General features: G+C 45.6%; 1 protein-coding gene across 9 annotated transcripts in view; it reads left to right on the forward strand.

Moving 5' to 3' along the window:
• The first annotated feature begins 13,485 nt into the window (after positions 1 to 13,485).
• The window catches only part of cadpsa (Ca2+-dependent activator protein for secretion a), a 161,728-nt gene continuing 153,174 nt past the window's right edge, over positions 13,486 to 22,039 (forward strand). For all 9 annotated transcript variants that reach the window (XM_029431327.1, XM_029431329.1, XM_029431328.1 and 6 more), the window contains exon 1: positions 13,486 to 14,200. In XM_029431327.1, coding sequence (XP_029287187.1) covers positions 13,850 to 14,200 — 351 coding nt within the window. In that variant the 5' untranslated portion in view covers positions 13,486 to 13,849. The remainder of the gene's footprint in view (positions 14,201 to 22,039) is intronic.

Below are 22,039 nucleotides of genomic sequence, written 5' to 3' on the forward strand. Positions count from 1 at the left end.
AGAAAGTTTACATTTACATCTGACAAACTTCAGTAAGCTCTCTGATGCTGCATCCAAGTCTGTCAGGACTGGTGCTAGAATGGTATCAGCAAGTTTCCAATCCCATTGCATCAGATCCAGGTCATTGCTTGTGAGCTTCAACCAAAGTATGACTTGCAAATGAACCCGCAAACTGTGAAAATATGCTGCTCTTTCTGTAGGTGGAAGCTTCTGTGAATCAATTGGTGTTTTGCTTGTCGACACCATCTCCACCATCATGTATTTAGCGTACCTTAGAATGTTCAAAGAATCATCTGCTCTGCCTCCATATAAGATAACATATAACCGGATACCAGCTTTGCCAATCTGTTCCACTGTCGCCTCAGGATGGGTCATCAAGAAGGATATCTGCTGCAATTCTTCTGATTGTTTTATCTTCTTCAAAAGACTGGTTTTACCATGCCCATATGTTGCAGAGGTGGTGTCACAACCACTACATGCATGGATGAACAGGAGATGGGATGTAACTACTTTGTCAGCTTTGTTAACAAGGTCTTGAATTTTCAACACCTTCAAACCATTCTTTGATCTCTTTGCCTCTGAATGGAAGTATATATCAGCCATATTCTGGTTCCAGTGGTACATCAAGAGGACAAGTACATCTGTGTCATCTGCTACTTCCCTTCCTTGTTTTGCAAATTAAAGGGCACATTCCACTATCATTGTGTCAGCATCTCCAGTACTGTTGTGCATGATCTGACCATCAGTTCCCAAGCATCAACTTAGCAACGTGATGAACTGACTTTTGTACTTTTCATTCAAGAGAAAGATTTGGTGGTCATCGTGAGCCTTTGTAGATTTACTAAGCTGAATATCTCCACATGTTTTTCCAACTCTTCGCTGGTGCTCGTGATCTTTGATTGACGGACCCTGTTCGTAGCCATCAAACACGATGCAACAGTCGCCAAACCTTGCATGCACATAGTTGGCATATTGTATCATTATGTCTTTGTATGTCACCTTCTTCTGCCATTTCACTCTATGAATAAGGGCCCCGCCATCAAGAACATGCATAGCTTGCACCTTTTCCGCACACGGTTGCACACCATTTCCTAGGGATTTTGCTAGTTGTGCCTTTATAGTTTTACGCATTAAATTGTCCTTGAATAGTGAAGTTGGCATTGTTGTAAGCTCATAGCCAAAGTATGGAGCCATGTCTTCCTCTCTCTGTACAATAACTAGAACGCGATAAAACTGATTATTTGGGTGGATATGAACTTTCTGTTTTTCAACCTGGATTACAGATGATCTAAAGATCGAATTTGATCACTTCTTTTAATAGATGCTTCGACGGCGCTCACATTGTCAAGCTTCTTCTGGATGCGTGCCCCAACCTCCTTTGTCTTGTCGCAGTTTAAGCCATCACCATCAGATGCCATTAAACAAGAAGATAAGGACCGTAGTCTTGGCTCATTCAAATCAAATGGCTCGTGGTGGTTGAATCATTTTTGAATGTTGTGCAGGTCAGCGAAATCCCGGTTGCTCCTGGAAGTCCCGAGTTCCATGTGTTGTTCACTGGTTTTATGCTTTACATTTGTCATGGATGTCATAGCATCATGGACCCCGGCACACTTGTGCATGCTGTAGATCCACTGAAGGCGTACAGTCTCCATCATACCCTGTCCTCTAGTCAGTCCTCCTCTGCTTTTGATGGATCGCATCATGACCTGTTCAATTGTAAGGTCCGTCCATATTCCTGTCCAGAAGCGATTGCTTCTGCGGACTGTATGGAATCCTTGTTCTGTGAAGCAATGGTATAGCCAGGGGTGGTCTTTGTACCTAAAACACAGGCACCATTGTAGTTGTGTTTGTACTTCCTGTTTTATTTTGTTAATTACCTGTTCTCTGTTGTTTCTACTTCCTGCCCTTGTGTTTTTGCCTTTCTCCCCCAGGTGTGTCTCGTTACATTCATTAGTTTCGTCCTGTGTGTTTGCCTTTCTCTCCCAGCTGTGTCTCGTTCCCTCATTTAGTGTCTGTGTATATATCTCTGTCTGTTATCCGACCGCTCGTGTTCTGCTCAGCCTGTTTGTGTTCTGCTCAGCCTGTTCATGTTCTGCTCGTACCTACCCCGTGTCTACCTGGTTTGTCTGTTTACTGTTATTTTGCTACTTTGTATAAGTGTTTCAGCTTTGTTTTATTAAAACTCGCTTTTTGTTATAATATCGTCTGCTGAACTGCTTTTGGGTCCTCTCCTACACCACACCATGACAGTACGAACCCACCATAGAAATGGACCCAGTGGTTTTGAAAGACGAGGATTTTTTTTGATCTGCAGATGGTTTTAGGGGGTCTTTTGAGGGAATGGAAGGAAGCCACCTGTAGAAGGGACCGGCAGGCCCTTCTTCGAGAGGCCCGCGGGGAGGTAGCTAAGAAGTCGTGGTTGAGGAGTCTTCTGCCTGAGGTACCAAGGAATTTCCTCAACTTTTGCTGATCATTCTGCCTTTGCGTCAGCTCGGCGGACCTCCGTTCCTGCAGCCGGACCTCTGCAGACCCCGGCCGTCCACCTGCCGCCTCTGCAGACCCCGGCTTTCCACTTGCCGCCTCTGCAGACCCCGGCTGACCACCTGCCGCCTCTGCAGAACGCGGCCGTGCCCCTGCCGCCTCTGCAGAACGCGGCCGTCTCCCTGCCGCCTCTGCAGACCCCGGCTGTTCCCCAGCTGCCCTTCGAGGCCCTAGTCCCTGTTCCTGCTGTTGGACAGCGACAACCCTCCGTTCCTGCTGCCGGGCCGCGACAGCCTCCAGTTTCTTCTGCCGGGCCGCAACAGCATCCTGTTTCTGCTGTCGGGCCGCAACAGCATCCTGTTTCTGCTGCCGGGTCGCATCAGTCCTCTGTTTCCGCTGTTGGGCCGCGACAGCCTCCAGTTCCAGCTGCCGGACCTCCGCAGACTTCAGTTCCTGCTGCCGGACCTCCGCAGACTTCAGTTCCCGCTGCCGGACCTCCGCAGACTTCAGTTCCCGCTGCCGGACCTCCGCAGACTTCAGTTCCCGCTGCCGGACCTCCGCAGACCCCCGTCCCTACTGCTGGATCTCTGCTAACATCTGCCCCAGCTGTTCACCAGCTGCTCCTCGAGACATCAGCCCCTGTGCTCCCTCTGTCCCTCGATACCCCTGACCCTGTGCTCCCTCTGTCCCTCGATACCCCTGACCCTGTGCTCCCTCTGTCCCTCGATAGCCCTGACCCTGTGCTCCCTCTGTCCCTCGATAGCCCTGACCCTGTGCTCCCTCTGTCCCTCGATACCCCAGACCCTGTGCGCCCTCTGTCTCTCGATACCCCAGCCTCTGTGATCCCTCTGTCCCTCGGGACCCCATCCTCTGTGATCCCCATCTCTTCCCGAGACCCCTGTGCTCCCATCTCTTCCCGAGACCCCTGTGCTCCCATCTCTTCCCGAGACCCCTGTGCTCCCATCTCTTCCCGAGACCCATGTGCTCCCATCTCCTCCCGAGACCCCTTCGCTCCCCTCTCTTTCCGACAACCTAGTGCTTCCTCCAGCCCGGCCTCCTGAGCGGCTCCGCCCACATCCTGCCCCGCCTCCCTACGGGTCTTTTGTTCATGTTCTGCTCGTACCTACCCCGTGTATACCCTGTGTATACCCCGTGTCTACACCATGTCTACACCATGTCTACCTGGTTTGTCTATTATTTTGCTACTTTGTATAAGTGTTTCAGCTTTGTTTTATTAAAACTCGCTTTTTTATAATATCGTCTGCTGAACTGCTTTTGGGTCCTCTCCTACTCCACACCGTGACACAAAAGGTATTTTTGCGGATTTTGGATATGTTGTTCTACTCAGAATTCTGCTTCGTTTACCGACTCTCATACAGATCATGTTCGACAAGTGCTTCAGAAGTTGTTAGAGAACCATCTCTACATCAAAGCTGAAAAATTTGATTTTCATGCGGGTACCGTCTCTTTCCTGGGATACGTTGTCACTGCAAACCAGATACAGATGGACCCGGCTAAGGTCAGGGCTGTGGCAAATTGGCCCACTCTTGACAGCAGGAAGAGGGTACAGCAGCTTCTGGGGTTTGCTAACTTCTACAGAAAGTTTATTCGTAATTTCAGTTCTGTTGCCGCCCCCTGCATGCACTCACCTCTTCCAAAGTACTTTTTCAGTGGAATTCCCAGGGGGAGAAGGCCTTCCAGTGCCTCAAGGAAAGATTCACCACGGCACCTGTACTCACGGTTCCTGACCCCCAACGGCAGTTTGTGGTGGAGGTTGACGCTTCCAATGAGAGCTTAGGGGCGGTGTTGTCCCAGAGGTCCGCGAAGGACAACAGGATGCACCCCTGCGCCTATCTGTCGCGTAAGTTAACACAAGCAGAAGGAAACTATGATGTGGGGAACAGATCACAAGAACCTGGAGTATATCAGGAAAGCAAAGGGACTCTCTTCATGTCAGGCCAGATGCACTCTGTTCTTTAGCAGGTTTAATTTTACATTATCTTTTCGACCAGGCTTCAAAAATGTTATTGTTGTGTCTCTTCAGTTATGTTAAATGCACGTGAACTTTTTGTACATCGCTAAATGAACTGTGTTCATATTCATGTTTAGTGTTTAGGTCAGGCGTTTGTTTAGTTTCATGTTAGTCTGTAGTTGTCATGTGAACTTTATGTAGTTAGATTCACTCATGTGTCGTCATGCACTTCCTGTTTTGTTTTTGAAATGTTCCCTTCCCCTTGAGATGACGCTTCATGAAGCATTGAAGCTTTCCATCCAATTGGTTCACTCATGGGCCGAAGCTTCATGGTGCTTCATGGTGCTTCATTTCCTCTACTGCGCCATCAAGTGGACAATAAATGTAAAACCGGCAGAGTGATTATAATGGCATGGCTTAGGTGTGTGAAGTATCCATCCATCGTCTACCGCTTATCCGGGATTGGGTCGCGGGGGAAGCAGCTCCAGTAAGGAACCCCAATCTTCCCTTCTCCGGGCCACATCCTCCAGCTCCGACTGGAGGATCCTGAGGCGTTCCCAGGCCAGTGAGGAGATATAATCTCTCCACCGAGTCCTGGGTCTTCCCCGGGGTCTCCTCCCAGCTGGACGTGCCTGGAACACCTCCCTAGGGAGGCGCCCAGGTGGCATCCTTACTAGATGCCCGAACCACCTCAACTGGCTCCTTTCAACGTAAAGGAGCAGCGGCTCTACTCCGAGTCTCTCACGGATGGCTGAGCTTCTCACCCTATCTCTAAGGGAGACGCCAGCCACCCGTCTGAGAAAACCCATTTCGGCCGCTTGTACCCGTGATCTCGTTCTTTCGGTCATGACCCAGCCTTCATGACCATAGGTGAGGGTAGGAACGAAAATCGACCGGTATATTGAGAGCTTTGCCTTCTGGCTCAGCGGTCTCTCAGCGTCACAACGGTGCGGTAAAGTGACTGTAATACCGCCCCCGCTGCTTCGATTCTCCGGCCAATCTCTCGGTCCATTGTCCCCTCACTCGCAAACAAGATCCCGAGGTACTTGAACTCCTTCACTTGGGGTAATGGCTCATTCCCTACCCGAAGTAGGCAATCCACCGGTTTCCTGCTGAGAGCCATGGCCTCAGATTTGGAGGTGCTGATCCTCATCCCAACCGCTGCACACTCGGCTGCGAACCGATCCAGTGACTGTTGAAGGTCACAGACCGATGATGCCATAAGGACCACATCATCTGCAAAGAGCAGCGATGAGATCCTCAGGTCACCGAACTGCAACCCCTCTGTTGTGGAAGTTTTCCTGCTTTACTCTGGAGAGATGTATATAAAATCAAATACATGGTGATAGAGACAGAGTTGTCTTTGTGCATTTATTTGCTGCCACAAATGGCACCAGTTTCACAGAATACAGCATAGTCTATGGAAGGGCACAGGTTGGAAGAAGACACATAGGCATTTTATACAATTTGGTTTGGAGGCGAGGTGATGGAAAAACACAGGGGGGCGAGCCAAACTGCCCTTTGATGCTTGTAAGGTAATAGTTATGTAAACAGAGTATTGGGTGATACACTCAATATTCTGTCTCAGTATGTTAAATAGTTTGATCAAGATTTGGGTGTGTCCTGTCTTTTGTTTTGATCAGGATGCTAAAACATTTGGGTGGGTCCTGTCTTTTGTTAGTTCAGTATCAGTCTAATCAGGATGCGTCTGTCTTGTATTAACATGACCGGCACTTCTATGTTAGCATCAAATGGCAGTTGGCTTGTTTAACATAGGAAACTTATATAATTAAAACAGTAGACATTTAAATTGCTATTACACCTCTCCTCCACGACTACGCCTCGATATCCTATCCATGAAAATCACGAACAGGATTGGTGATAAAGCGCAGCCCTGTCGGAGGCCAACATTCACGGGAAACGAGTCCGACTTACTGCCGAGTATCCGGACACAACTCTCGCTTTGGGCGTACAGGGATTGGATGGCCCTCAAAAGTGACCCCCTCACCCCATACTCCCGCAGCACCTCCCACAGTATCACCCGGGGGACCCGGTCATACGCCTTCTCCAGATCCACAAAACACATGTAGACCAGATGGGCGTACTCCCAGGCCCCCTCCAGGATCCTTGCAAGAGTAAAGAGTCCGCATTGTTCCTCTTCAATCAGAGGTTCGACTACCGGCCGAACCCTCCTTTCCAGTACCTTGGAGTAGACTTTACCAGGGAGGCTGAGAAGTGTGATACCCCTGTAGTTGGCACACACTCTCTGGTCCCCCTTTTTAAATAGGGGAACCACCACCCCGGTCTGCCAACCCCTAGGCACTGTCCCAGACTTCCATGCAATGTTGACGAGGCGTGTCAACCAAGACAGCCCCTCAACACCCAAAGCCTTCAGCATTTCTGGACGGATCTCATCAACCCCTGCGGCTTTGCCACTGGGAAGTTGTTTGACTACCTCAGTAACTTCCATCAGGGAAATTGACGATGATCCCCCATCAGCTTCCAGCTCTGCCTCAACCATAGAGGGCGTGTTAGTCGGATTCAGGAGTTCCTCAAAGTGCTCCTTCCAGCGGCCGATAACCTTCTCAGTTGAAGTCAGCAGGGTCCCACCCTTGCTGTACACAGCTTGGATGGTTCCTCGCTTCCCCCTCCTGAGGTGCCGGATGGTTTTCCAGAAGCACCTTGGTGCCGACCGAAAGTCCTTCTCCATAGCTTCTCCGAACTTCTCCCACACCCGCTGCTTTGCCTCTGACACGGCAGAAGCTGCCGCCCTTCTAGTCCTTCGATACCCTTCAACTGTTTCCGGAGTCCTCCCGGATAACATAACCCGGAAGGACTCCTTCTTCAGTTGGACGGCTTCCCTGACCACCGGGGTCCACCACGGTGTTCGAGGGTTACCGCCCCTTGAGGTTCCTAAGACCTTGAGACCACAGCTCATCACCGCAGCTTCAGCAATAGAGGTTTTGAACATCGCCCACTCAGGTTCAATGCCCCCAACCTCCACAGGGATAGCTGAAAAGCTCCGCCGGAGGTGTGAGTTAAAGATCCCCAGGACAGGGGCTTCCTCCAGACGTTCCCAGTTCACCCGCACTACCCGTTTGGGTTTACCAGGTCTGTCCAGAGTCTTCCCCCACCCCTTGAACCAACTCACCACCAGATGGTGATCAGTCGACAGCTCCGCACCTCTCTTCACCCGAGTGTCCAAAACATGCGGCCTCAGATCAGATGATACGATTACGGAATCGATCATTGACCTTTGGCCTAGGGTGCTCTGGTACCACGTGCACTTATGAGCATCCTTATGTTCGAACATGGTGTTTGTTATGGCCATTCCATGACTAGCACAGAAGTCCAACAACAAACGACCGTTCGGGTTTAGATCAGGGAGGCCCATCCTCCCAATCACGCCTCTCCAGGTGTCTCCATCGTTTCCCACGTGTGCGTTGAAGTCTCCCAGCAAGACTACGGAGTCCCCTACTGGAGCCCCCTGCAAGGCTCCATTCAGGGTCTCCAAGAAGGCCGAATACTTAGAACTGCGGTTTGGGGCATAGGCACAAACAACAGTCAGAGTTCCCCCCCCCCCATAACCCGAAGGCGTAGGGAGGCGACCCTCTCGTCCACCGGGATAAACTCCAACGTAGCGGCGCTCAGCCAGGGGCTAGTGAGTATCCCCACCCCGGCCCGACGCCTCACACCTTGGGCAACTCCGGAGAAGAATAGAGTCCAACCCCTATCCAGGAGTACGGTTCCAGAGCCAAGACCGTGCGTGGAGGTAAGCCCCACCAGATCCAACTCGTAGCGATCCACCGCCCGCACTAGTTCCGGCTCCTTCCCCCACAGAGAGGTGACGTTCCACGTCCCCAGAGCCGGTCTCTGCTACCCGGGTCTGGTCCGTCGAGGTCCCTGACCATCACTGCCACCCGTGTGACAGCGCACCCGACCCCAGCGGTTTTTCCCATGAGTGGTGGGCCCACAGGATGGATGGATGGGAGGCACCACGTAGCTTCTTCGGGCTGTGCCCGACCGGGCTCCGTGGCAAACCCGGCCACCAGGCGCTCGCTGTCGGGCCCTCCCTCTGGGCCTGGCTCCGGGCAGGGTCTCTCCTTTCCCTTTCTTTCGTGTGTGAAGTAGTGATGGGCAAATTAAGCTTTTGTGAAGCACTGAACCACTTCAGCCAATTGTTTCGAAAATGGGTTCATTATTCGAAGCTTCTGGCGAAGTGCAAGGCTGCAGTGGATCTAAAGTATCTTTGCCTTGAAAATTATTTGACGCACACATCTAATGTATGAATATCATGTTCTATTTAAAAATAAAGATTGATGATTGTGTGTACGTGTTATTGAGAAGTTGGCAGAATTGTTGGAACACAGGAGTTGAAGGGGTATATGGTGGAATGTGATCAAGCTAATCTAATAGCAAATATATATCTGGTCAATCATATTGGTAAATATATTGTAAATTAAGCAATTTTGTTCAGAAAACAAGAAGAAATATAAATAACAGTTGGTGGGGGAGGGGCTGTCAGTATCTGGTAGATTGGAAGGGATACGTTCCTGAAGAGCGCTAATGGGGGTTCCTGCCAGGTACATCCTGATAAACCTGGTAAGACATCCCTGCAAGTAAGGGGGGTTTGTGAAATGTTTACGAAATTTAAGCTTTTGGTTCGTGTCCATGTACACAAACTTTTTATACGTGGATTTATAGACGTCTCTTCGTCAATGTAAGTTAATGGGGAAAAAATATTTTTGGCCGTGATTGACAATTCCACGGTTTGGCCTCTACGAAAATTTGCTTCAAAGACTGCCGCACTTCCTGGGTACGTGGTCAGGACGAGAGTCGGGACTTGGCAGCCTGGAAGCTGTATTGTTTTCTGTTCTTTCTCTCATTTGTTTTTTGTTTGTTTAACTATAATGGCTATTTTAATCAACATTTAGACCATCCTTGAAGAGAGATATGGCAATCTATTCCTCATCGCCAAGGCCTTCAGAGAAAAGCTTAATGCATGGCCCAAGATAAGCTTAAAGAGCAGTGTGGAACTTCAAGATCTCTCTCCTTGTCTCACATCTGGGTACTTGAAGTACTAAACGACTGCAACAAGAACCAGAAAATGCTCACTAAACTTTTAGACTGGCTGATATCAAGATGGAACAGGAATATAAGTAGAACAACATCACACTTTCACAAGCTTCAGCCTTTTCATTAAGTTTCTTACATGTGAAGACAAAATCATGTGCAAACCGATAACTTCTGTCCACGCTCTAAAACCAAGTGACAATATATATGAGAATATCAAGGTTTCGAGGAACAGAAGTTATTGGGCAAATGTATTGTCTACCAATTCAGAAGTTACCACAAGCTTTTCTGTGAGAAGGCGGGTCACATTCTGCACAAATTACGTACATTTATGGAAGAGACAATCTCTGAGCGAGTCAAGTTTGTTCAAGAGAATAAGTTGTGCTTCACTGTTTGAAGTCTGATCTTTGCTCAAAGGACTGTGAAAAATCTATTTACACACATTCATGCAGCGGCTGCCATACAAGGTGCCACCTGCTCATCAGGAGAGGTAATAATTCACACACACTCACACATGCCATTGGGTGCAATTTAGGGTTCTTGCACAAGGACACTTCGACATGTTGACCGCAGCGGCTGGGAATCAAACCCCTGACCCGTTGACGACCACTCTACCTCTTGAGCCACAGCATTGCCATAACATTTCTTTTTATAATTAACACTTGAAATGATAAAGGCACTTGCAAATGACAAGGTGGTACAAAAAAGGGAAAGGAAGATGGAACGCCCACAAGATCAAGCAGCAAGAACACCCCGTGAGGCAACATAGTGTGGGTGTCCATAACAAGTGAGCCAAATCACGAAGTTCTCCTCGATACACAGAGTGACACAACCTTTATCCTTGAGGAAACAGCAAAGGCTTTCCGTACGAACCAGTACATTTTCAATAAATACAGTTGTGTCATGCAGGAAACTGACTGGTCTACAAGTGAGAGGATTATGCTCAGGCAGACTAATCTCTCTGCCAGTGATCTACTCAAGAGAATTCATCCCTGCTAACAGAGACCATCTTACAGAGACTGCGAAGGCTTGGCCTCATCTTGAACACATCGCAGATGAGATCGCTCGTGAGTAAAGCTGTGATGTTGGCATGTTAATTGGTTACATCGGTCCTCAAATTCTCGTCCCAAGATAAGTAAGTCACCAGGTTATCGTGAAGCAAGTGATGCTAGGTCTTCAGTCTTCTTCAATCCTCACAAGCAAAGTGCACTATGTCTGTAGAACACAGGTCAAGGAAGTAGTCTCACCTGCAAACATTATTAAGATGCTAGAATCTGACTTTGTTGAAAGAGCTTCAGAGAATGGCCACATTTCTCAAGACGATCTTCGATTCCTGTCAAAGATGGAAAAAGGCATCAGGCTCAAGGGAGATGGTCACTATAAAATGCGCATACAACCTATTGCGCATACGAAATATCGGCAATAGGTTGATATAAATTAAGGGTAAGTTGTGATCATTTGAAGGACGCAGACGATACGCCGAACACGCCAGACATACACAGTTTCGTATGGCAGAAACGTATGCCGGCGTATATGAAAATTAGAGTCCAAATACGTCCAACCTTTCCACAGCAGTGTTATAACTGACGTATACATAACGAATACATAACAAATTATTATATTTATGTCAAACATTGATAGCGTATCACTTACATATTTAAAACGTATCAGAGCGTCTGGCCAACGGAGCTGGAAAAGTGCCATTTGGTTCATTTGGTCATGCTGATGCTGGAGAACGGCTAGAATGCTGAACACTAGCTCTACTGTAGAAACACGTTTAATAAGTTACTCCGTTGTCAGGCATAATCTTAACATAGGAATAGGTTATCCACTCGTTATCAATAAATTGGCTGTAGGATTCATCGCACATAATTCACACACTGCCAATACTGCAGACTGTGGTGAATGTGTTAATGATCTAAACATCTGGTATGGAAGGTATGATGTCAGAGACTCAATAATAGACTGCAGTATTATATGCAAGCAAGTAGCTATGAACCTATCCAGCTATCTGAGAGGGAAATAATAATAATAATAATAATAATAATAATAATAATAATAATAATAATAATAATAATAATAAGCTTTATTTGTATAGCACCTTTCATACAAGAATTGCAGCCCAAAGTGCTTCACAGAAAAAAAAACATAACAATTAGTGCAAGGACAGAGTAAGAGCATTTACAGTACAATAATCACAGTGTAGATGTAAATGAGTTTGAAGTACTATTAAATAGCCACATGTCTTTCTAAAATCAGACCTAACAAAGCCCTTGGACCTGATGGTCTGAGAGGAAAGGTGCTTAAAATATACTCTCACCAGATTAAAGTGCCTGTCACACAGTTGTTTCTACTTGATAGTTGTATTTTCAGAATTCATGGAAAGAATCCACAATAAGACCTGTGTCTAAAGTCTCTGGAGCAACATATTTTAAAGATGTTAGACCAGTTACAGCCCCACTTCAAAACATCCAAACTATCCTTTAAATGCAGCTGTTGATGTTGATTACAAACAAACATGCATGTACTCTGTTGTAGTCTGTAGCCAGCCAGTGGTAGATCTGGGCATGGCGGGCAGCAGTGAGACTTCCATCCGTCGTGTGTTGTTGATATGACAAGCAACTGCCAGCTTGAACTTTAACGTGAGCAAAGTCCACTAGCGGCACCTCACAGGTAATACACATTACTCGAGTACTGAGCTGGGAGTAATGTGCTGACTGGAACAGGAGAGTAACAGAGGTTGCACAACACTGATCAGCCACACACGTGCAGGTATTGTGCACCAGCTCACATGTAAGTAAAGAAAGCAAAACAAAATAATTGTTCAGTGTGCATGTGAATGAACAGGAACAAAACACAATATTGACCTGAGGTCCTTCACTTTTTTGAGTAGGTGGACTTGAGGAATGTATTCACCAACAAATGAACTGCACAAACACTGCACGGCTACATTACAGCTGACTTCATACTTACTGCACACACGCTCGCTCCCTCCCCATGCACACTAGCTTTCGCTTGCCACGGTACCGGGTGCCGAATGGAGATGATTTGCTGGTGGTGGTCGCAGATTGGCAGTTTAATAAAATCACAATGACTAACTCACCGTCACACACACACATTTTGTGTATTTAGTGATCTCTAAATCAGTCTTCACACTATACTGTAATGTTCATCACAAATGCACTGTGTCCTTATGAGCCACATCTGCATGTTTTGTCATAATAGATGATTTCCTTTCATTTTGGTTACCGTTATATTGTTAAATGTTTGTTTGATATATAAATGTATCTTGTAATCCTGTGTGGGATGGGCCAAATGCTTGTGTACCAACTAACTGACTGCCAAACTAACTATATTCACACTATACAGCATTGTAGTGTTTGGTATGTTGGATTCATATTCATATTATTCATATATAGTACATTTTGTAAATAATTGGATCTCTGTATCCTGACATAATTGACGGTATAAGACTTGATTTATGACTCACCTGTTGAATCAGGTGAAGTCTGTCGAATTATCATAGTGCTCAATACATATTTTTGGAAGCCTTTTCTATTCTTTCCTTTTCTTTTCTATTCTTTTAATTTTTATTTTTTTTCTCTTTTGTGCAGAAATTCAGGCAATTTGGTTAGGTTTATATCCCAATATCCCTGGTATTTAGTAAGCCGATAGAAAGACAGGCAGACAGACATAGTTAAATTAATTCTTTAGATTAATTACATTATTAATTTGATTATTTATTTATACATTTTGGTAACGCTTTTATTGTGAAGGCCAAATCTATTTGATTCCGGTCGTGTAACCTGTCGTCTTTTGACTCAGATGGATCATCAGGTGGCCGTTCATCTATTGTGCTCACACAAACTGATCCCAGAGCAGCCGGGGATCGAGTTTTAGCACCGCGGTCAGCTGCGAGCCCAGCCTCTTCCTCCCCCAGGCAGCAGCGCACCAACACATCAGCGTTTCCTCCTTTTTTCCCTCCCTGCGACCCCTCCCCCTTTATATCGGCTCTTATGATAAATCCCTCCGATGTGCCTCTGGCTAGTAGACTTAAAAGGCTTGAACATCACGCAACCAACTACACTGTACAACACTTTAATTTGTCTTGCTGAGATTGAGTCGTCTGAAGGTAGTTTTTTCTTTTCCTGAAAAGCAACAGTCAGAGTCACTCATCAGTCAGGTTTTGCGTCTCCACAGCGGCTCCCCCTGGATCTCTCCCTCTGTGGCTGACACTGAAGCTGATCGGCATCCTTTTTTCTTACTTTTGCAGTTTTATTTTTGTAGCAAGCAGCCTATATTCTCCATCCAAGCTTCAGCAGCATGTTGGACCCGTCTTCCAGCGAGGAGGAAGGGGATGAAATACTGGAGGTGGAGCGCAAAGAGGTGGCGGCCCCGAAGAGCTTCGTAGGAGCAAGGCTGTCACCGGGCCGAGTCTCCGACAGCCGCGGCGGCGGAGGGCTCCATCCCCGGGGCCGCGGGAGCGACGGTGTTCGACCCTCCAGCCCCAGCCCGTCGGTGAGCAGCGACAAAGAAAAAGAGGACCTGGAGAAGATGCAGAGAGATGAGGAGGAGAGGAAAAAGAGACTCCAGCTGTATGTGTTTGTGATGCGCTGCATCGCATATCCGTTCAACGCAAAGCAACCTACTGATATGGCCAGGAGGCAGCAGAAGGTAAGATCAGTGGGAAAAACGAAAACAAAACAGAGCTAAATGCGAAGCTTTTTGTAAATAGCCTTCATCTGTAATTTCTAGACGGCACCACTAAGATACATGACCAACTGTTGCTTCACAGTCGCGCCATGTGCTGGATCCCATTTGGTCGAATTTTCAAGAATGCAAAAAATATAACTCAACCTTTTAGTCAGAAATGATTTTTCACACATTTAATTTATTGCACACCAGACAGGTTCCAAGGCGTAACACTTTTATTAGAGAATGTAGTGGACTGTGATGGATGAAGTGCAGTCTGAGATGATAGTTATACTACCTCACTGCACAGAAAGCATCAGCAGCAAGAGCAAATGTCGATTTAATACCCTGTTTGATTGAAAATATTTCATTTTCTTCCTCCACTCAACATGGAATAATTATTACAAAGCTAAACCGTGCCAGAACGATCTAAACAGGTGTAAGAAACAATGAAATGTGTCAATCCAAACTAAAGACAGGGTTGGCAAGAACAAGGAGAGGCTGAAGAATGACCAGAGAGAAAGACAGAGACACAGAGGGACATAGAGAGTGTATTCACGTTGTTCCCACCCATTGTAGTACCTCTGGTGAATTGCCTCTGGGCACAGAAGCATCAGTGCTGTCCCCTCCTCCTGCTAGTCTCAAGCAGAACTCTTATTAGAACAATCTGTTGCACAGGAGACATGCTCCTCGACCCCACTCACCAGTGACATCCTCTACATGGGAGGAATGTTTCTTTAAACAGTCTATCAGCTTTGATGTGTATCACTACAGCTAACACCTGAGGTATTTTATGTATTGGTTTGGTTGTAAAATACCATAAAACATGACCGTTTTAAACATACACTCTTTGGCTTTGTTGTAGCCATGTTTCTGAACTGGGAGTCCAAAGAGTATTGCAGACCATTTCAATACAGCATAGCTCAGAAGGTGTCAGTATGCTTGGAATAAACTAGTTTGTTTGGAGGCAAACATGTTTATAGTTGTCCTAAAGAAGGGTTACACGCCAGCCATTATAAAGATGTAGGAGACGCACTAAACTAAATATGGGGATAATGACGCAGACAATCTTTACTTGGGAGTCACAGTCACGCACTACGGAAAATGATGGTAGTATATAATTAATAAAAGAGACAAATGAAAAATGTCTAGTGTGAGCTCTGACTGCAATGTGGCTCTATCACCTTTTGGCAATGGTACCAATGTGCACTGGAAGCATTTGACGAGTACTGTAGTGCATCTTCAAGCAGACTGAACCTCAGCAGACAGTTGTTGTATTTTGTTATTTAGCATCTGCTTCAAATACGACTTTATTATTCTCTGTCTCTCTCTATCCTATTCCATGTAGAGGAGAGGGTATGATGCTCGTGAGAGAGAAAGAGAGAGAGAGAGAGATAGCTCGCATAGTAGGATCTATGGTATGATCTCTCTATCTCTCTATCGCTATCGCTCTCGTCTCTCTCTCTCTCTCTCTCTCTTTTCTCTCCCTCTCTTTCTCTCTCTCTCTCTCTCTCTTTTCGCTGTCTCTGTCTCTGTCTCACTCTCTCTCTCTCTCTCTCTCTCTCTCTCTCTCTCTCTCTCTCTCTCTCTCTCTCTCTCTCTCTCTCTCATTCAATTATACATATTAATATCCTCCTAAACGACCCCACACCCCAACTGTGCTTCCTAGATCATGAAATAATACTGTAAAACGTTAATGGAATATTCTTCCTGCATCTATACCAGAGCACACCATACAGCACAGAAAGCTCAGCTAGTGAGGGAGGAGCTGGTATAAATACCACAAACTGAGATGTCAACCTGATTTGAGATTCTTACATCGATGGAGAGAGCAGGTAGCAGCCATTAGGTTTATGTATGACTGGTCATGAATAGACTACTGTGTCTCCATCAGAGGTCAGCACACAGTTCTGGTTTGTTATGTTGGTCCCTCTCTTGGGTAAAAACACTTCTTGATGTCCAAGAAATTGGCATGGATGGAACAGTGTTTTAGACTGAAAGACATCTAAGTATTGGATTGGAGTAGAACAGGATGAACCTGGCAGTCTAGGGTCGTGCCCAAGATGAAGAACACAAACAAAATGCAAGGTAAATAAGTATTTATTACAACAAAAGCTGTGAGGTGTGTTAGTCAGTAGTTTAAGAGAGTTGTATTTTCTTCAAAACTGTACTTCTACTGCTGTTAGGTGGGATTTCCCTGACAGTACTACGGTACTTTAAAAAAGTGAGTACCGTAAGGTTTAAAAATGTTGGCATCAACTTCGTACCGAAGTATCGGTCCTTGTGATATCCCTACTTCCTATTAAAATTGGAATGTTGAAAAATGACTTAGGTATTGCTAGTGAGCTTATTGGATAAGGATGAAACCAAGTTGAGATGGTACAAGTACCTGCACCTGTAATTAATTTCATGGGAGCTAACAAAGTAATCCTTGTTGAAGTTATTTAAAATCATGAAGGTTTCAATTTCTTAACAACTTGTCTTTGAATATACAAAGTAAACCCTAGTAACATGCTTCTATGCTGAATGAGAGATTGCAACCAGTGGCACAAAGTCTCGCCCCAACGGAACATTATGACTTCGGCTTTCTAATAGCTGGAAAGCCTTACGCTGGGTTCTTACCAATGAAGAAGATACGTCTCCTTTTTAAACAGGAGAAATGTTTCCTAACTACTTAACCACTGAAATTAAACAAACTACCAATGAATGTTACCAATTGGCTAACATAGCTAGGGCTCACAGAAGCTCCAGAGCTTTGTTTTGTGAAACTTAAAAACTCCAGTGTTTATTTCCCATCAAATATTACAAGGTTAGTGTTTAGTCAACCTTTAAGCAAAGTGTTCAGACAACCCTTTGCACTCAAACACATGGTGGGTTCTTCTTTGTATCGGCTGTGTTTTAACTATATAGTAGTGGTATCTGGTGGTAGTACATTTGTGAACAAATGTTCATATAAACATCAAGCTTAGACAGCTGAAGTGGAGCAAACAATGGCCTCAGTTGTACAACATATACTGTCAGGTAAAGATCCTCCTCATGTTCGCTCCATATTTCACACAAAGGGCACTGGTGAGACCAGATCCCCCCACACTGCTATCTAAAGCAGTTGTTATTTTCTGTCTGTGTTAACATGTTATTTTGTTGTCATCATGTCAGATACAGAATCAAAAATCCTTTATTAGTCCCACAATGGGGTTGATAAAAAGTTGTAAAAGTGAATAATGTACACAGCAGTGATAATTGCAGAAGTTACACAAAGTGAATATTGCACATGGCAGGGATAATTGCACAACAGTGGTGGATTAGTCTGTTCTGACTGCTGCAGGAAGAAAGGACCTACGGTATCTCTCCGTGAGACACCGCTGGTGAAGCAGCCTGTTGCTGAAGGAGCTGCACAGTGCAGACAAAGTATCCTGGAGGGGGTGGGACATGTTGTCCAATAGAGATGACAGCTTGGCCATCATTCTGCTGTCTCCCACCACCTCCACAGTGCCCAGAGAACTCCCCAGGACAGAGCAGGCCTTCTTCACCAGTCTGTTCAGTCTCTTCCTGTCAGCGACCAAGATGCTGCTGCCCCAGCAGAACACGCCATAAAAAATAGCAGATGCCACCACAGAGTCAAAGAAAGTCTTAAGGAATGCAGGGGGCACTCCTTAAGACCTTCTTTGACTCTGTGGTGGACCTCAGTCTCCTCAGCAGATAAAGCCTGCTCTGTCCCTTCTTAAACAGAGCAGCAGAGTTATCTGACCAGTCCAGTTCATTGTTCAGGTGAAGACCCAGGTACTTGAAAGATTTTACAATCTCAATGTCCATTCCCAGGACGTTCACTGGTGTTGGGGGTGAATGATGGTGCCTCATAAAGTCCACCACCAGCTCGCTAGTCTTCCCTGCGTTGAGCAGGAGGTGGTTCCTCTGGCACCAGAGGGCAAAGTCCTGTGTCAGTTCTCTGTACTCCTTGTCATCCCCATCAGAGATGAGGTCAACAAAATCAGAGTCGTCAGAGAACTTCAACCCAGGTTGAAAGTAGAACTGAAGTGGGTCCATCGATGGTCTCACAAGGGGTCGAAGATAGCCAAGGACCAGCCTCTCCCAGGTCTTCATCAGCTGCGATGTCAGCGCCACCGGCCTGTAGCTGTTGAAGTCTTTGGGGTGGGGTGTCTTTGGAACAGATAACACACAAGATATTTTCCACAGTTGTGGTACCCTCCCTTGCTTCAGGCTCAGGTTGAACAATCGCTCCAAAATCCTGCACAGTTGGTCGGTGCAGGATTTGAGGAGCCTTGAGCTGATGCCATCTGGACCCGCAGCCTTTCTTGCCTTACACCTTCTGAGTTCACTCCTCACCTGGTTGTGACCCTGTATCTACTTCATTGTCCCAATGTCCTCCACTGTGTAGAGTGCATGATGAGACACCATGGTTTAAGGTGCAGTGAGGGGCTTTCACTTCACCATTTTTGTGTATGGAATGGTGCATAAACTGACAGCATATTTGTTGACTACACCCACTTGCAATCTAATCTCCTAAAAAACGGAATACAAATTACACATTTCAACAAGTGCATTGGTGGAAAAAAATGTATTACATTTATTTAACCAGTTTATAGGAATACTTCAACCCTAAAATTATATTTATATATCAATTACTCAAACCGCATTACCTTGAATTCTTGAAGAAAACTTGGTTTTTCTCGCATGCCTCCACAGTCATCAAAGAATCAGAAAATGAGTAAACAGTCCTCACACAGACGGTAGCCCCGCCTGCACAAGCATGAGACAGTGTTTGTGAGAATGCAGCAGTGTTTTAAATAGTAAGGTTTTCATGAAAATGCATGTGTTTGTGAAGTAGTGAGCATACAATTTATAAATGATAAATAAATTAGACTTGGATTATACTGCACAAGTTATGTTAGAGCTTGTAAAGATGTTTTGATATAACAACCATTTACTTAATTTCGTCAAGACTTTTCTCTGTTTCTGGATTCTTTGTTCACATGCGAGAAAAACAAAGTTTTCTTCAAGAACTCTATTTGGGGGTGAAGTATTCCTTTCAATTTAATATATTTGAGGGAACTAGTTTCTATTTTCTTCTTATTTATAATGTTACTCAACTGCACTTCAGAGGGAAATAATGTCCTTTTTACTGATTTACCTTCATTTTAGAGCTGTTATATTGTTATTATATATATATAAAATGCTCCTTACATTAATGCATCAATAGTGATAATTCAATAATATATAATATGAATAGTCGCTTGCAACAAGTCACCAAGGTATTGGTGTGTATGCGCCTGTATAGACTATACAATAAAGTATATGAAGGGCATTCAACACTAGCCTCCATACTCAACACTCCAAAATTATTATTTCAATTTCTCTAATGATTTTTGAGCCACCCCCAATTATGTGATCTAAACATGTCCCGTTTCACTATGATTTGCTTTCATCATAATTTAAAATGTTGCTCCCACACCAAACTCACTTGGATGAGAAACATTAGAAAAGCTGAGGTAGGTGCAAATACTCTTACTACTCTTAAATTATGATTAAAAACATTATTAGCTTTCATTCATAATTTTTTCATTCATCACTAACAAAAGAGGAAACTGAATGATTTCAAAAGGGAAACCAGGATGAAAGAACTAAAATATCTTTCTTTTTATATATAGGTCAAACAATGGCTCTTACACGTAAAAGGCTCTGCAAGCCATTCAAAAACACGTCAGCATCACGGTTCAGACACAATATCAGAATCAGTCTGTGTGTTACGAGTGGATATGGAGAGGTAGACAGAGAATGAAAGTCTAATTTGACATTCTGTGTTTAGATCACACTTTAGAGCTCATACGCCTTCTCAAACACATTTGCCAGTCAGCTGGGAAGTGGGTGGTACTGCACCGGGCTTGAGATGCTGTGGGCTGAAAAGAGATAAAGCCATGGCTGGTTCTTTAATGTTCAAACCCTTCTTATGAAGACTTTTAATTTTAGGGCTTCAAACATTGTTTGCAGGTAAAGCTGCTTTTGAAGGCAGAAATAATGTTAGTGTCGAGTTAAACAACAATAAATACAACACATAAAGTTGTTTTGGCAAACGTGCTTGCCAATGCTAAAAGTAGCGATATCACAGATAGAAAGTCCTGCAGTGAAAATTGTACTGAAATAAAAGTGCAAAAGTTTTACCATCTAAATATACATAAAGTACCAAGAGTAAAATAACCAATTAGGCTTTACTACTGTATATTATGCTCAATCTATAATGATACAACATAATTTATTTGTTTATTATACTTTGTATTAAAAATCAGTATCTGCAAAGTAACTGATAATTATAAAACATGCAGCGGACCTAAAAGCACAGTATTTGCCTCTGACATGTAGTGATTTCACTTCACTCAGTACTTCAGTACATGCATGTACATGGCCAGCCGCTGAATATCCAATATTCACTCTCCTTTAATACATGTCGGAGATTGCCATGTCGGCATCCTCCTCCTATGCTTCATGGGGTGCCTCATCTTCGTCCGAGGGTGGCTCCTCTCTATCCTCGTCAACATTGGACCTCTCGGACAAAAGGGGGGACAGAGTATCAAGAGTGATGTCCCCCGCGGGCGCTGCGGATTTGGACGGCTGGTCAGGGTGGCGCCGGTGGAACACCCTGATGGGCCGGACATCCAGGATGTGTCGAGCTGGGAACCAGTGGGCTCTCTCGAACCGGCTGGACCTTGGAGACGTGGAATGTAAGGTAGATCCGCATGGACCGGGGCAACTTGAGCCTGACTGTTGTAGGGTTAACAATCTTCTGGATCTTAAATGGGCCAATCATTCTGGGTGCCAACTTCTTGGACTCTACCTGCAAGGGTATGTCCCGAGTGGACAACCACACCCTCTGGCCCGCTTTGTAGGTGGGGGGCTTCGGTGTGGCGGCGGTTGGCAGCCACAGTGTATAATAACGCTGTTCTGGCTTGGGCCCAGGTCCGACGGCAGCAGCAAATAAAGGCCTGGACAGACGGGCATGAGACCTCCTTCTTCCGGGCAGGGAACAGTGAAGGCTGGAACCTGTAGGCGCACTGGAATGTGGAAAGTCCAGTGGCAGAGCTGGTCAGCGTGTTGTGGGCATATTCGAGGAGTTGCTCGGACCAGGACGAGGGGTGTTGGGATACCATGCACCATAGAGCCGTCTCCATTTCCTGGTTCTTCCGTTCAGTCTGGCTATTGGACTGGGGATGGAACCTAGACGACAATGAGTGTGCAAAAACTCCCTCCAAAACACTGATGTAAACTGGGGTCCGCGGTCGGAGACCACATCTGTGGCAAGACCATGAAGCCGGAAGGACCAGTTCGGCTGTCTCTTTGGTCGCTGGGAGCTTCGGCAGGGGCAGGAAGGAGGCCATCTTGCTGAACCGATCTACCACCGACAGGGTGGTGAAGTGTCCGGTGGACGGTGGCAGACCGGTAACAAAGTGTGGGACCAGGGACGATGGGGCACAGGCAGAGGTCGCAAGAGACCAGCAAGGGCCTGGTGGGATGGCTTGTGCTGGTTGCAAACAGGATGAAACCAAATGTACCGATAAAATTATATTCACCAACTTTTTCTGAATTTGTCCAAGCATCACCTGTAATTCGGCAAACACATAATGCACCAAAGAGCATTGTGTTAAAGTATTTTTTATTCTATCCAGGTATATATCTCACCAGACACCGTTGCGTTTCTCATTTCCATGAAATGGACAGAATGGAAAAGCAGTTTGGCGAGAGGGACATTGTTTTTATTAAGATCACTTGGACACAACACAGCACTTTCCACAGTTACTGTGGTATCGTTCT

Source organism: Cottoperca gobio, chromosome 5 (genome assembly GCF_900634415.1).
Source record: "Cottoperca gobio chromosome 5, fCotGob3.1, whole genome shotgun sequence".
NCBI classification, from domain to species: Eukaryota; Metazoa; Chordata; class Actinopteri; order Perciformes; family Bovichtidae; genus Cottoperca; species Cottoperca gobio.